The 17564-nt window shown below is 31.0% G+C and overlaps 1 protein-coding gene and 1 long non-coding RNA gene across 2 annotated transcripts; one reads left to right on the top strand and one right to left on the bottom strand.

Moving 5' to 3' along the window:
- Positions 1-4686: 4686 nt before the first annotated feature.
- On the bottom strand, positions 4687-9060 carry LOC114270523 (protein C2-DOMAIN ABA-RELATED 7). The gene is made up of 3 exons (XM_082870687.1): positions 8924-9060; positions 6278-6371; positions 4687-5173 (listed from the first exon to the last, which is right to left on the bottom strand). The coding sequence occupies exons 1-3, from the start codon at positions 9058-9060 to the stop codon at positions 4916-4918; spliced, it is 489 nt and encodes a 162-aa protein (XP_082726813.1). The 3' UTR covers positions 4687-4915.
- LOC145791040 (uncharacterized) lies at positions 6056-9118 on the top strand. Its single transcript, XR_014330669.1, has 2 exons — positions 6056-6371; positions 8924-9118. It is a non-coding gene; the product is annotated as an uncharacterized LOC145791040 (long non-coding RNA).
- The last annotated feature ends 8446 nt before the right edge of the window (positions 9119-17564 follow it).

The following is a 17564-nucleotide window of genomic DNA, read 5'->3' as shown; positions in this document are numbered from 1 at the left end:
GGAGTTCAAGAACTACCTCAAACACAAGCGCAAAGAAATTTCTATGGATGAATTAATTGTGCGTTTGAGAATTGAGGAGGACAACCGCAATTCTGAAAAGCGGGCTGGTAATCATCCTATGGAGTCTAAGGCAAATGTGGTGGAACATGTTTCAAAAACCAAGAAACGAAAGTCTTCTGGAGAAAGTTCATCACAAGGCTCTAAAGGGGGGGATAATAAAAAGTACAAGTTTAATGGCAAATGTTACATCTGTGACAAAGAGGGACATCGGGCCAAAGATTGCCGTAGCAAAGGCAAAAGCAAAAGAAGAACAAGCAAGAAGCCTGCTCAAGCCCACATGACTGAAGTGGACAATATTTCCAATGGTATAGATGATATCAATCATTCTACAGTTGTTTCCGAGGCAAATTTTGTCGGAAATCCTAAAGAATGGTGGGTGGACACTGTTGCTACTCGCCATATTTGTGTCGATAAAAAGATATTCACATCTTATTCTATAGTGGACAATGGTGAACAACTCTTTATGGGCAACTCCTCAACTTCCAAAGTTGAAGGACAAGGAAAGATTGTACTCAAGATGACATCTGGAAAGGAACTCACTCTCAACAATGTGCTGCATGTACCGGACATTCGCAAGAATTTAGTTTCCGGATCTTTGTTGAGTAAGAATGGGTTTAGGCTAGTTTTTGAAAGTGACAAACTTGTACTTACCAAAAACGGGATGTATATAGGAAAAGGTTACATGTTTGATGGCCTTTTCAAGTTAAATATAATGACCGTTGTACCTTCAGTTATTAATAATACTACATCTTCTTCTTACTTGCTTGAGTCTTCAAATTTATGGCATGGTAGACTAGGACATGTTAATTATGGATCTTTGCGTAGATTAATTAATATGGAATGTTTACTTAAATTTAACATTGATTCAAATCATAAATGTGAAATTTGCGTTGAGGCAAAATTATCTAAAACTCATTTTCATTCAATTGAAAGAAGTACGGAACCATTTGAATTAATTCATAATGACATTTGTGATTTTAAATCAATTCAAACTAGAGGTAGGAAAAAGTATTTTATCACTTTTATAGATGACTATACTAGATATAGTTATGTTTATTTAATTCGAACCAAGGATGAAGCTTTGGAAACGTTCATTCAATATAAGAATGAAGTTGAAAATCAACTTGGTAAGAAAATCAAGAAACTTAGAAGTGATAGAGGTGGTGAATATGAATCACCTTTTGGTGAGTTTTGTAAAGAACATGAAATAATTCATCAAACCACCGCTCCTTACTCACCTTAGCAAAATGGAATTGCTGAAAGGAAAAATAGGACTTTAAAAGAAATGATGAATGCCATGTTAATCAGTTCTGGATTACCTCAGAACTTTTGGGGGGAAGCAATACTTTCTGCTAATTATATTTTAAATAAAGTACCCCGAAAGAAAGTGAATCAAACACCTTATGAAATGTGGCATGGTAGAGTACCATCCTACAAATACTTAAAAGTGTGGGGGTGTTTGGCTAAAGTGGCTATTCCTAGTCCTAAAAAGACTAAGTTAGGTCCTAAGACCATTGATTGCATTTTCATTGGTTATGCCAAGAATAGTAGTGCATATCGGTTTTTGATTCATAAATCAGAACATTCCGAAATACATGTAAATACTATTATTGAGTCACGGAATGCGTCATTCTTTGAACATGTATTTTCAAATAAAACTGGACAAGAGGCTAGTAATAATAAGAGATCTTTTGATACTATTACTAGTAATGATCAAGAACATGATCAAAAGCAAGAGTTAGACCAAAACGAGGAAGAAGAACCTAGGTGTAGTAAACGTGCTAGAACCTCAAAATCTTTTGGTCCAGATTTTCTAACATTTTTATTAGAAAATGAGCCTTTAACTTTTAAAGAGGCTATGTCCAGTCCTGAAGCTCCTTTATGGAAAGAAACTGTCAACAGTGAAGTTGAATCCATCTTGCAAAATCACACTTGGGAATTGGTGGATTTGCCACCAAGTTGTAAACCTCTTTGGTACAAGTGGATTTTCAAAAGGAAAATGAAAGCAGATGGATCAATTGACAAATACAAGGCAAGACTTGTGGTCAAAGGATTTAGACAAAAAGAAGGTCTAGACTATTTTGACACATACTCACCGGTTACTAGAATAACATCCATTAGAATGCTAATTGCCATTGCATCTCTATATAATCTAGAAATTCATCAAATGGATGTTAAAACCGCTTTCTTAAATGGTGAGTTAAATGAAGAAATTTACATGGAACAACCAGAAGGGTTTTCTGTTCCAGGGAAAGAAAAGAAAGTATGTAAATTGATTAAATCATTATATGGTTTAAAACAAGCGCCAAAGAAATGGCATGAGAAATTTGACAAGGCAATGATGTCAAATGGATTTAAAATTAATGAGTGTGACAAATGTGTTTATATTAAAAACACAGATAAAGGTTATGTCATTGTATGTCTTTATGTAGATGATATGCTCGTCATTGGTAGTAATAATGACATGATTAAAACTACTAAGAAAATGTTGAATAAATATTTTGACATAAAGGACATGGGCATTGCTGATATAATACTTGGTATGAAAATTACCAAAACATCAGAAGGATATGCTTTGTCACAATCTCATTACATTGAGAAAATACTTGACAAATTCAGCAAAGATGATGATCATCTTGTAAGAACACCTGTAGATATTCATTTGTATCTTTCTAAGAATGTACAGGAAAGTATTTTTCAATTAGAGTATGCCCAAATTATTGGAAGCTTAATGTACTTGATGAACTGCACTCGCTCAGATATAGCTTATGCAGTAAGTAAATTAAGTAGATATACGAGTAATCCGAGAGTAGAACACTGGAAAGCAATTGTAAGGGTTCTTAGATATCTCCGATTTACTCGTAACATTGGACTTAATTATACTAGATATCCAGCAGTACTTGAAGGATACTGTGATGCAAATTGGATATCGGATACAAGAGACTCAAAGTTCACTAGTGGGTATGTCTTTACTCTTAGTGGGGCAGTTGTATCTTGGAAATCTTTCCAAACAGACTTGTATTGCTAGGTCTACTATGGAATCTGAATTCATAGCTTTAGACAAAGCAGGAGAAGAGGCAGAATGGCTTCGCCACTTCCTTGAAGATATTCCAATATGGCCAAAATCGGTGCCTGCTATATGCATACATTGTGATAGTCAATCAACAATTAGTAGAGCACAGAGTCATATGTATAACGATAAGTCTCGACACATTCGTCGTCGACATAATACCGTAAGACAACTACTCTCTAATGGAATTATGTCCATAGAATATGTTAAGTCTAAAGACAACATAGCGGATCCACTAACCAAAGGGTTAGCAAGAGAGTTAGTTGAGAATTCAGCGAGGGGAATGGGACTAAAGCCTATTAAATAAGAGTTACCACAATGGCAACCCAACCTAGTTGACTGGAGATCCCAAGATCTAGGTTCAAAGGGACAACCGAGTTGTGAATGACTCAGAAGGATCACTGGGAAGTTTATCTCCTACCCATTTCTTTGATGAAATAATGATGTCTGCAGCAGTTTAGGTTAAGTAATACTTTTAATGATTCTTATATCTAGGTAAACCTAGTGGAGTATGGCAGGATACTTTTCATAAGAATCACCTATATGAGTGTGAACTGAGCCGGTTCTATAAGATTTGTAAAGGGCTATAAGTCTTTAGAGCACTCATGAAAGACCAGGTTGTTCAGGGCCAAAATGAACACAATAGTGAGAACTAAACTGTGTCTGGAGATATACTATGTGAGTTCTATTGTCTTAGTTTACACAAACGGCTGAACAGTTCAAGACATCATGTTCACTGGTTAGCTAGTAAATCCGATAGTGTCTCACAAGGGAAGGTTCAAGGCTAAAAGCTACCTATCCTTTGCAGAATATTTCCAATTTCTGTACTCTCTGTATTTACATCATGTTGTTGCATTTTCTCTCTGTCAATTTCATTCATGTGGGGGATTGTTGGAAAATTTATAAAGAGGTAGTTGTGAATTGAAATAGACTCCATTTTGAATGAAAGGGTATAACCTTTCATGGTGTCATTTTGTTTTAAAGGAAGGGTCAAACCTCCATTTGAATGAAAGGGTGCAAACCTTTCATGGTGTCTCTTTATTTTAAAGGAATAGGTATGTCCCTTCTTCATACATTTTCTATTCAAATTGAATAGGTGCCAACAAAGCCTATATAAAGGCAGCCCCATTCCAATTTTGATTAATCCAAAAAATTCAGTCTAAAATTCTTGTCTCTTTGCTGTCCATTTTCTTTTAGTGCATTATTCATCATATAAAATATTAGGAATAAATTTCAGAGAGTTATAGAACACAAGGTTCTAGTTCGCCGGACAAATTTGATTGAAGTGCTTCTACAAATTTGTGAAGATCATTGTATCCTGGGAGATAGACGCCACTAAGCCGTAAGCACTGTAGTGGAGCGAATCTGTCTTAAGGACAGAGTGTCACACACTCGACTTAGTCTTAATTTTAATTCGATACGATAAATAAATCCGGTATGTTATTTATTTATTTTGTTTGAATTATTTTAAGTTATTTTATTTACACAGAAGATTGTTCCAACACTCCCAAGAGGAGTCAAATTCATCAATATCTCAAAACAATAGTGCAAATAACATGGCGAACTTCTAACATCATATAACTGTTAAAATATCATCGCTGTTACATAGTCAAAATCATAAAATATGACTCCAAAGTCAGTTTTGTTCTCACAAACAGACTGATACATTGGATTAGTGCATTCATAGTAAGAAAAAGTACTACAAACATATATAAGATTACACATATATTTAGTCTAATACCAACCTATGTATCACATATTGCAAGCACATACAGAGCATATACCTCAACCCTGGGAAACTTTACGATCAACCCACTCAAGCTGGACTTCTACTTCCCCACGTTCTACGTTCCTCAATTTAAGACGCATGTCTTGGTAAATTTTACCTTTGTTACAGACAATGCTACTCTCTTTGGCTAAGCAATTTTTCTCGTTTGGCTGAACTGTTTTACCAACTTTAATACACTCTACATATGGCTGAATGTCTATCTCTGCATCGCCCATTTTATCGTCTCTAGTGAAAGTATCTTCATCATACACACTCTGAAAAGAACCAAAATCAAATGTGCTGTTAATAATCTGCAAAATGTGGTTGCAATTTGTCTTCACTAGCAAAATTCAAAAATAAATGCAAATGAATTCAGAATAACAATAAATAAGGGTAAATTACACTGACACCCCCTGAAGTTTCTGTTTAATACAGATTCTCCCCTCACGTTTGAAAAATTACACTTGCCCCTCTGTCAGATTAAAAGGACACATTTACCCCTTAACCTTTATACATATAAAATAATAAAATAATACCGATATTTTGTTCATGTCATTTAAAGATAAATAACAATCATCTTCTTTGATTTAACTCACACAAAAATTTAAATTTTTTTATTTTTCTTATTTTTTTTTATTTTTACTAATTTTTTTAGTAGTTTAAGCAATTTTTTTATTTTTTTAGATACACCTAATCTAGATATACTTAAGAAGTATAATATTTTGTATTTTTTTTTAAAATTCACCAAATACAAAAAAATAAAAAATACAGTACTACTGTAATAAATGTGAATGATAGTATTTGGTAATACTGCAATAAATGTAGGTGAATAGATGAAAAAGAAAAATGATGGTGGAAATAAAGATGAAAAATTCTATTCATATATAAAAATTTATATAAAAAATATTATAAAAATATTGTGATTCTGATGTTGTTGTAAATATAAATCATGTTTATGAGTGTTTTGTTTTGAAGTGAAAGATCACCATTAAATTATATCATTGTGTTTGAAAATTTTATATAAAATTTATGTTTGTATATCATCACTCAATAAAAATATGTTTAACTAAAATTTAATGATAGAAAGTTATAGAATGTAGTCATGATGATAGGAAGAAGAAATAGTTGAAAAAATGACAAAATAGTCATTTAAAAAATTTTAAGGTATGACATCAACAATTCGGAAAACAATTTGTAATGAGATTACAAATCTCAGGGGGGGAATGTAATTTTTCAAATATGAGGGGAATCTGTATTAAACAGAAACCTCAAGGGGTGCCAGTGTAATTTACCCAATAAATAATATAAAATAAAAAAGCTAAAAAAAAATTCTTACCCAAAAAAGAAAACTACATAAAAAAAGTAGAAGAGTAACTTACTAGGATCATGGGAACAACTGGATTCTTCATTGAAAGAGTTAGCTCTTCATTCCACTCAGGATTACAATTGTTGTGTACAACCCTAGTCTTTACTGTCTGCATCAATGCATATAAGATCAGAGGAAGAAATAATAGCTACAACTGCTTTGCAAGAATTCAAGCAACTGAGAAAGAATGTTGTTAGCAATCAAACCATTAGAGAAATGTGCAATAATCTCAACAACTAATCAATTTGTCCATTAGCCAAGGTTAAGAGAATGCTATTATAAATGAACTACTAGAGTTTATCTTTCATGCATAATCTCTAATTTAGTCCAATTTGGAGTTAAATCATTACAAGATCAATTTCAGATGGAAAAATAGTTAATCAGAATTGAAAATTAGTCGTATTCTTCATTTTGGGTATAATTGTGAAGAGAGAGCATAATCAAGCTTCTGAGTTTAAATAAATAAATACATAATTATCCCCTTCCCCAGATAAGGTTTTTGCTTCCTGCTAGCTTCTTGTTTCAGACTGTAAAAATCTTATATATATATATATATGTATGTATATATATAGAAGAAATTTCTACTTTTCGTATAATTAGAACTAAAAATCATCTATAGGAAATCAAGACTTCAACCAGTTTGCTTGGATCCTCTCCAACATAATAAAACCAAACTATTTGCTTAAATGAAGTACGGATACGGATACGGATACATGGCACGATACGGATACGATACGGAAACGCCGACACACTAATTTTCAAAAAATGCAGGACACAACACATGAGGGACATGCGTAAAATCTATAATTTTATATATTTATTATATATTATATATATGAATATATCATTCAAAGATAATAAAAAATTGTAATATGACATTAATTCCTATAAATTTATATAAGTTTTGTTTTATTATTGTATTTTAAGTTATTTTGTTCAAACTTATAATTAGTTTCACCGGTGTCTAATCGATAGATATGTGTGTTTAAGCGATAGACACATGTGTCATCTAAGTGTTCAAAGAGTGTCTGGACCTTTAAAAAAAATTAAAAAATATGACACGTTTTGAAGAGTGTCGGACATGTGTTGGGGAAGTATCGAAAGAGTGTCGGCATCTAATACAAACACGACACAAATACGCCACATTTTTAGAAGTGTTCGTACTTTTTAGGCTATCATATTTTACAAAACATAATTATTGCTTTCTTTTTTATTATATTGCCCTTGTGTTAAAATTTGAAAATTAAAATATTTGCGTCCCTTTCACATGAAGATTTTTTGTTGGAGAGTTGTTGAAAGAAAAAGTGCTTACTAGAGATGTTTTTCTTAGAGCATCTGCATCAACCTCAGTAAATTTAGAGTCAAATTATAATTCAAAATTCACTTTTATATTTTAGCTAATCTTTTTTTTTTTTTATGTACACACTCCATCAAACTCTCTATTCTAAAATTGTATTTCATTAAAATATTATTTTTTATTCCTTTATCTTTTTCAATTTAAATATATTTTTTCCAGTCCACTATAGCAACAACAGAGAGCAGCAGCCGAAGGAGACAAACCCACTGAGGGGCGGTCGACCAGTCAGGCCAAAATTTAGCAAAACTTCCTTCTCTGCAGGGACATCTGGGTGGACATCCTGAAAGACGTCCGGTGGATGAGAAAATATAATAAAAAATAGATTAATCTGTCTCAAAAAAATAAAAAATTATTAAATAACTAATGAATAGTATTTCAACAAAAACTACATTTGGTGAGGCTAATGTAGATGCTCTTAATAGAAATATTATGATAAATTCTATCGATAAAAATATCTTTTTTGTTTGATTAGTGAGATATTCTTTGAAAAAAGCAATATTTCCAAAAATATTGAACTAAAGATTTCACGAAATTGTTGAGCTAATCAAAGTGAAAATCACTACGCTGTATTTAGTTAGAGGATTTGGGAAGTGATTTACGAAGGAAAAGGAAAATAGTAGGTGAAATATGAATAAAATATATTAATATTTCACATAATTTCACACGCCTTTTCCCTTTTCCTTTCCAAATTCCTTGCCAAAATCTCCTAACCAAACACAACATTAGGTAAAATCTTAGAAATTAATTTTTAAATATAAGATTATAAGCACACGAGATAATATATAGAATATTAAACAAAAAGGGTATACTCAAGGTAAAAATACTAAAATTTGATAAAACTCGGTTAGAAAATTATTTTTAAAAATTTGCCATTATAAGGGCACAAAACGTTATAATTTTTAGACTATCTAACTAATTATTAGTATAATATGAGAATTTTTTTCAAATATTTTAGTGTGCAGTCGCCTTCTTCAGATTCTATCCTTATAACTTTCTAGTCTTGTTAACCCAAGTAGTTTTCTTCAAGAAAGAGAAAAAAGCAACAAAAAATCCACACATGGTTTTATGACCAGGAAAATGAAAAATAAAAATAAAATAAAATAAAATAAAAAATTGTTAATCAATCCAAGCAAAACCAATTCATTTTCACCAAAACAAAACTGATCATAATGGTAGCCATGAGACAAAAAATAATAGCTTCAAAGGCATGCGAATGATCATTATATCATATCATTAGTAAAACTCAAAGGCACAACACACACACACACACACATATATATATATAAAGCAGTGATTTAACAGGCCTGTCCTCCCATGGTGATGACAACATAAGGATCGCTGGTAAATATATCGCGAACAGCAAGATTGATGCCTCTGCGTACTCGAATCCTCATCAAATCCTGATTTCCAGAAACAGAGGATGAATTATTATGTACCATCACTATGAATATGGCTTGTGTTGTTTTGTTTCACTCAAACTAAGGTTTAAAATAAAAATTGGAAAAGAAAAATTAAATAAGGAAAGGTTTTCTTGGAGTGCTCTGGTGCAGACTCTTAGTCATCCCTTCCCTCTTATATAGAGCACACAACAAAACAAGAGTTTGCAATGGTCAAATAAAAAATAAAAAAATTTAGGAATTCAGACTTTCTTTCCTAGATTTGTGTAAAAGATGAGAGTGTGGTGGAAATTAAAAGTGTGTATTATGAAGTTTATATATAGAATGAATCTAAATCATATACTATTGTTTTTTTGATGAATTCAAAATAAAATTTCTGATTTTGTAGTATTACTGTTAAAAAAAAAAAAAAAATTATTTGTTAAATTTTAAAATTTTAAATTTTTTTGGCATGTGGTGTGCCACTTAGAGCATCAATTAATATATGGTCACCATCAAAAGGTGGTTGAAAATCATGACGGTGATGATCCATTCATTAGAGAGTAGCCACAATGCACTAGCTGTGGTCAGGTGGTGGTGGTGGTGGTGGTGGTGGTGGGTGATAATCGGATGTGGAAGGTAAAAGGAAAAAAATGAAAACTTGTTTAAAAAACAAGTGAAAACACATTTTTTGTATTTTCAAAAATTTTAATATCAATTTCATTATTTTGAAAATGAAAATAAAAAACTAAACAATTTTTCATTTTCAATAAAAATAAAAATAAAAATATTAACAAACAAGCCCTTACCAATCAACTATTGATTTTCTTTCCTATCAAAATCTGATAAATGGAATTTATTTTGGGAAAAATACAAATCAGTTGTAGTTTTTTTTTTTAAAAAAAATCAAATTAGTAATAAACTTTATCAATTTTAATAATTAAAATTATAAATTTTTTCATAAATTTATAAATATTTTGTGAAGATCCCATTTAAATGTAATTTTCTCATTTATTTTTGCATGGGGTGCCACTCAGAAATAAGCATTTCATTAATTGTTTAATCCTAAATAATATTACACGTGAAATGGGACAGAACCAAGGCTATCCACATGGAGTGGGAATTTCTCTACCCAGATACTTTTGCTTTGGTACTTCTGCTTTTGGTCTTATGTCTATCCACATTCCAATGCCTCAATGCGACTCGTGGGTCATGTTGGTTTTATTCCATAATCAATAGGATTCCATTATTAATGGGATTCGATTACTAATTTTCTCAGTCTAACAAAAAAAACATATGCTTATTTGAGAAAAAGCTATGGGATTGTAAATGATCTTCAAGGATACGATTAGAATTTTGTGGAAAAGATAAAATTGTTCATTATATCTCATCAGATTCGAAACGAAAAGATTACTTTGCTCTCATTTTATAAAAATAATAAAAGAAATTTTACATAATTTTATATATTTTAATTCTAGAGTATTGTTATTTATTTATTTATTTATTTTTATCAGAGAGTATTGTTATTCAGACTAAAAAATTAGACTTACTTTTTAGATCTAGTGATGTGTCAAGAAGATGATTGGTTGATAATTAAATATCCTCTAATTATCAACTAATTATCTTCTTGACACATCATAGTCTCACATTACCCTATTATAATGATATACAAATTTACCTTTTAGACTCACTTTTGTATAATAGCCTTTACGAAGTTATATCATTTTCCTTAATTCTAATCAATTAATACATCACACTAGCTCATAAACATATACAATTTATCTTATAGTTTTAATTTTGTATGCATAATTCTAGTCAACTAATCCAACAATCAAGCTGACATTGGATTGTTGATATACAAAAAAGTTAGAACAAATTACAAATATATCTTTTGAAATTTGTTAAAAATACGGATTTCCACTCATATTTTGAAAATTATAAATACCAATTGTCAAAAAAAAATTGGCAACTAAAAAAATAATTATCCAAATACCATCTAATGCCGAAATGAAATTATCATATTACCTTCATTGTCATTCACCAACCTCTCTCTCTCTCTACACTATTATAATATTCTTCAATCCTCTTCCGTAACACACCAAATTGCATGTAGACAATAATGACGATCGTGTTGATCAAGAGTGGGAGAGGGTGGTTTGATAGTTAGAGAAGGTGGTATTATTAATTGAGAGGAAATAGAAAAATATGGAAAGTGAGATAAGAAAATAAAATTAATAAAATTAAAGTGTATAACTTCATAAAGTTTATATAGGTATTTCTATAATAATAATAAAAAATAAAAATAAAAATAAAAATAAAAACAAGACAAAACAAAACAAAATGTTACTTATGCCATACACTATGTTTAACTTAGCAATTGATTAATGGAGGGAATTATTAGTTATGTGTTAAGAAAACTTAAGGAGTGATATGGTGGTTTGATGGTTTGGCAAAATGATATTACTAATTGAGTGAAAATGCAAAATAAGAAAAGTGAGATGAGAAGAAGAAAAAAAAAATGTCTGACTTGGTAATGGTTATTATAGTTATTTTTCAAGAATTTTTTTTTTTTTACTTATATCATACACTCTATTAATTTAACTTAATATTTAATTAATAGATGGGATCATTTATTATGTATTTAAAAATCTTAAGAGGTGAAATGTAATTTCTCAGATATAAGAAGAGAATTTACTTTTAATAAACTTCAAGAACTGTATTTATAAATTATTCAAAATATTATATTAATAATTTCATCATTTAATCTCACATTACTAATAATCCTAATCAACTTAATCTAAAAAGCACACATGGTGTGAAAACCCACATTTAATTATTCTTAAAAATAATTAATTAATTTTATCCAGAGTCTACCTAAAATGCATATTAGTGTAAAAGTTAGTTTTAAATTGATCCAATTCAATCACTAACAAAGACATTATTAAGAATAATAATTTTGTGGGTGTTCAATATTTGTTGTTTATAAATTATTTTAATTAGGATTCAATATGATAATTATTCTTACTAAATACCTTAGTTAAAAATCTTAGTGTATCAATTTTCAGAAACTCACACAAATACACACACAAAAAATAAAATATAAATAAATAAATAAAACCAAACCTTTGTAGATTTTGGTGGCAACTTTCCACATGTTGGTTTGCATGTTTGTTTAGGGAAGAAGAGCTCGTTATGCTTTTGGAATTGAGGGAAAGAATGCTTAGAATGAAGAGAGAGAAAGAAAGACAGAGAGAGAGAGAGAGAGAGAGAGCCTCAGAGAAGTGGCCTCTATATATTCATACCACACACAGTGTTTATACATACTATGTTCGTAGACTAATCGGGGAAAAAAAACAAATATATATATATATAGAGAGAGAGAGAGAGAGGGAATTCTTGTGGAAGAATAGGAGGAGGTTGAAGTTGTATATTTTCCTACCATTTCATTATTCCATTTCAATCTTACAACTAAATAAGAAAACCCTCCCAACACTCTCATTTTTTATTGTTGAAATTTTCAGATTTTATTCATATGATAAAATGACTAATTTATAGATAAAATTTTATATATATATGTATGTAAATTTTGTGATGTGTATATCAAATATTTGAAGATATTGATAGTCTTAAAATCATGGTATTATTGTAAAAATAGCTTGCATGTGTAGTTCATACCATTATAGAGTGAATTGAAGAATTTATTTGGTCCTTGAATCTGTTAGAAAATTTGTACGAATTTTTAGACAATTTTCTACTCAAAATTTGAAGAAGATTTATTCTACAAAGTTGTTGAGAATGATGTCTAGTTCATCCACAAAATGTTTCAACAATTATGGAGTTTTTTACGAATTTATACAAATTTTTAACCAAATCTGGATCTATAGGCAGATTTTATTATGCGTTTGAAAAATCATTAAAAAATTTATATTAAACCAAATTTGGTAATTTCTAAGCAAAAAATGAAATTTGAGAAGTATAGTTTCATAATAAATTTTTAGATTTATAAATTTAAGTATGGAATTAATTTAAGAAAAGTGATAAATCTGTGTCATGAACATTCTTGGAATTTTTAAGAATTATTTATAATTTATTTTTGGAAAATTCTTTCTGAAAAATGACCATAACATGTTTATTAAGTATTCTGTAGATTTATATAAATTTTAGAGTTGTATAAGTAATTTATTTATAATTTTATTTGCAAGATATACATTCTGAAAATTTTGGCAGATTAAGAAGGAATCAAAAATTATCTCTTCAATTGTTTCTTTGGACTAAAATTTAATATTGTGCTAATCTAATCTTGTAGATTAAAAATCCATGCATGTGTGTGATTATGATTTATTTCTTCTTTTTGGTATCTACATTATTATTTCATACCATGGTTTAAATAAATTATTTATTTAAATTTTGTACATTTGTTTACTATTATGTGACATGTGTAATATTTTATGTTGGGAATTTTAATGAGTTGGTATAACATTATTGGTAATTAAATGTTGAATTATTGTGAATATCTCAACAAGTAAAGAAACACGAAATTTAACCAATGATACATTAAATTTTAAAAATGACGGGGTGAGTCTGATTTAGAATCTTGCGCAAGTGAATTGCAAACCCTAACATGGCACGGGAAGGTATTTCTGCTCTTATCGGTGTAGGCGATATAAGGTTGGTGGTGAGGGTGTCACAACATAGACCGTTCCCTTGAAGCAGACCATGATGTCACGACTCGGGTACGTAACCCTGGTATGTGGGCATCATTGGTAACATTTAAATATTCGACCAAGGGGGAGTCAGAATTGCCCGTAGCCATTGCTTAGCGGTTGGGTGAAAATAGTACTCCGCGGGGAGTTACTTAAATTTATCCGATAAACTAAATCTATGAAAATTTTAAAAGAAAGGTGGGCATATTCCTTATGATGAAATACTGCTTCCGTTTGTTATATATTTTTTTAATTGATTTATCATTATCTATTGTTATTATTTCAACTGATAACATTCCTTTTATGCATACTAAATGTTACTTGTTATTTTGTTACTACACATTATTCATAAATTGTGAGTATTATTATCGGGGTGAGTATTTTCGGGTTGTAGTATCTTATTGAGCTCGTCGCTCACAGGCATTCTCATTGCCCTAGCGTTTTATGCCAGGTACCGAAGAAACCGAAAGAAACACCGAGGCCTTGCAAGGCAACACTCAACCTTGGTTAGCGTGAGGAGTGTCAAGTTCCATGAACTATTTTCTAAAATTTCTAGTTTTTCTCTAGTTTTCTTTTTATATTTGTGTCATTTCTTTTATGTACTAAGACTAAGTTGTGATGTAAGAACTTTAAATTTTGGGTTGTTAATTAATGGATGTTAGTAATATTGGTGGCAATGTTAATTTTAAATTCTAAATCTTATTATGATGTCCTTAAATTTTGGGGCGTCACACATGGTGGGTGTTTGGCGCAGCTTAAAAGCTACTTATTTGAACTTTTAGTTTAATTTAAGCTAAAACATTGTGTTTTGTGCAGCTTAACTCATCAGATTATAGCTTAAATTAAGTGGAAAAAACAACTTTTTCTTGAAGTGGCTGAGGAGTTACTTTGGAGATTATAGCTTAAGCGGGAAGTTGGTTTGGAGGGGCAAAATTACTTAAACGCCCCTCATCAAATTCCGGTATTGCCAAATACTCCGTTTATAAACCACACTCTCACACTATTCACTCTGAAAGAGAGAGAGAGAGTGGCGATTTCTGGCGAGGATGGCAATTTCCAACGAGAGTTGAGGTTTCTGTCAATTTCTAGTATCCAATTGGTTTGATTTTCAGAAAAAAATTTGAAAAAAATTCTCTACAAACAAATTTTCAAGAGTAGTCAAACTAAACAAATTTTTTCAAAAAAAATCTCAAAATTTTGTTTGGTTATCTACTTTTCAAAATCACTCTCTCTCTCATACACATCAAATCAATCACTTTTTTTAAAACTCTCTCCTCAAAATAATTTTCCAAAACCATTCTGAAAAAAGACAAGCCAAACAAGTTTTCGTACTTTTTATCTGAAAAACTACTCTACAAACACAAACCAAACACACCCATCTCTCTCTCTCTCTCTCTCTCTCTCTCTCTCTCAATCGACCTTTTGCCGTCGCGATCACAATTGAGAGGCAAAACCCTAACCGTCACGATCGATCTCAAACCCTTGAGTCGCCGATGACAATCTGAAATCCTAGCGCAATCAATCTCAAACCCTAGATCACTTAGTGACGATCTGAAACCCTAGCGTAACCGGTAATGATATCAAACCCTAGTGCGATCGATCTCTTCTCTCTCTTCTGCGATCGCTTTCTTCGCAATCTTTTCGCCGGTGGAGAAGAAAGAGGCAACCTCCGGTGATAATTCAGCGTTGCTCTCTCAACGGCTCTCTCTCTGTGGATTAATCTCAAACCCTAACGTCGATTCGTCGCCGCTGTCCCCGCCGGAGCTAGGGTTTTCAGTTTTTTTTTTTTTTTTTTGTAGAGGTTTTCAGTGTTTTTTTAATAAAAAAATAATAATAGATGCTAATTAAGCCATTAATTGACACTAATTAATTTATAATAAAAAATAAAATAATTTTATACTAATTGATACTATTAATAATTTTAATATTAATTGATGCTAATTAAGCCATTAATTGACATTAATTAATTTAAAATAATGCTATATGCACTAATTAGTATATTAATTAGTGTACCAATTGATGATGTGGCATAATTGAAGAGGTTTTTGATATTTATAATGTGATTAATGGGAAAAAAAAATTATACTAATTGATACTATTAATAATTTTAGTATTAATTGATGCTTATTAAGCCAGTAATTGCCACTAATTAATTTATAATGAAAAAATGAAATAATTTTATACTAATTGATACAATTAATGAAATAATAGTTTTTGTAATACTAATTATATTAACTTTTATTAATGAAATTATTTTTTTAAAATTAAAATTAAAAAAAATGACAAAATAATCATTTTTATATCATATAAGGGCAAAAAGACAATTACACAGTGAAAAGTTATGTTACAGTTTATTAACCAAACACTACTCTCCTATTTAAATCTATAATCTCACAACTGCACCAAATAGATTAGCAGCTTATGTTCACAGGTATAAGTCATAATTTATTAAGTTATAATTTATAATCACTTTTTCACAACTCTACTAAACGGGACCATGATCTTGAATTATTGATGTACTAAAACGTTACATCAATTATATTTTTTATTATTTATATTTAGAAAAATAGGTGGTAGCTCGAAATGGGTGAAGGTCGAATGGCCCGAAATTTGAAAACCACGTCGTTTTGCGATTTTCTTCTTCTTCTTCATTAAACTTCGTTGAACACAGGAGAATAGAGGGGAAGAGGAGGACAGAGGGAGAAAGAGAGAGAAGAGGAGAGAAGAGCTCGTCGCCTCCGCCGCCGCCTCCGCCTCCGTCCGCCGTCCTCGTCGCAGCTCGCAGCTCGTTCGTCGCCTCCGACCGCCGTCGCAGCTCGCAGCTCGTCGCCTCCGCCCGATCGTGCCTCCGCCCCCCGCCTCCGCCTCCGCCTCCAGCCCTAATAATTGGGCCCCCTCCTGTCCTCCTCCTCCTTTCTTCCTCCTCCTCCTCTGATTTTCTACTTCTTCTGGAAAAAATAAAAAAAATAAAAAATAAAAATAAAAAAATGACACCAAAGGGAGGGGATGAACGGAGCTCTGTGTGTGTGTGTGTGTGAGTTTTCCAGAGGGAGGGGATGAACAAAGAGAGGGTGGGTGTACAAAGAAAAGGAGTGGGTGTACAAAGCAATTCGGGCCTTTCGACAAACGCCATTTCGAGCTACGAAATGGGGTTGTTATATTTATCATTTACTGTGATGCATTCTATAATTCTTAAAAATTATTAATGATAATAAACTATATCACATCAAACGATAAATGTGAGTGATCAAATCAAACAAAGTGGTATATCGCATCAAATGATAAGTGTGTTGGGCTAACCGCTCAACCACCATCAAGTTTGATTATAATCCAATACAAAACAGCTTCTCTCGGTCCGATTTCAGGCCGAAACGTGTTGTTAGATTTTATATTTATAGAACTCATATTGATAAATTGAAATATTTAATATGTACAATTTATTGAGTATTTTATTTGTATAAAAAATTACGTTAATCATATATCGATAGTCACTTGATCAGATTAAATTTATATTAACAGTAACTATAATTTTAAAAAAAATTATTAATACAAATGTAATCTGGTCAAATATTTATCTAATCAATGTGATTTTTTATAAAGATAAAATACTCAACAAGTCGTATGCATTGAACGGTTCGGATTATCAATGTGAACTCTGTAGTGAATTCACATAGGCCTAATAACATGCTCCAATTAAATTTTCCAACTAAAAAGAAACGTCAGCCAATCTAATATTCTAAAAAATAAAGAATTATATACCATCAAAGTTAAGTTGTCATAGATTTGAATCTGGGGAGCATTATAGATTTGAGTCATGGCAGCATTATTGTAAAAAATGGATTTTTTTTTTTTTTTTTTTTTTTG

The sequence above is a fragment of the Camellia sinensis genome, chromosome 5, assembly GCF_055761805.1.
Source record: "Camellia sinensis isolate YWXY chromosome 5, ASM5576180v1, whole genome shotgun sequence".
Classification (NCBI taxonomy): Eukaryota; Viridiplantae; Streptophyta; class Magnoliopsida; order Ericales; family Theaceae; genus Camellia; species Camellia sinensis.
Note: the sequence above shows the minus strand (reverse complement) of the source record. Positions and strands in the feature narration are given on the sequence as shown.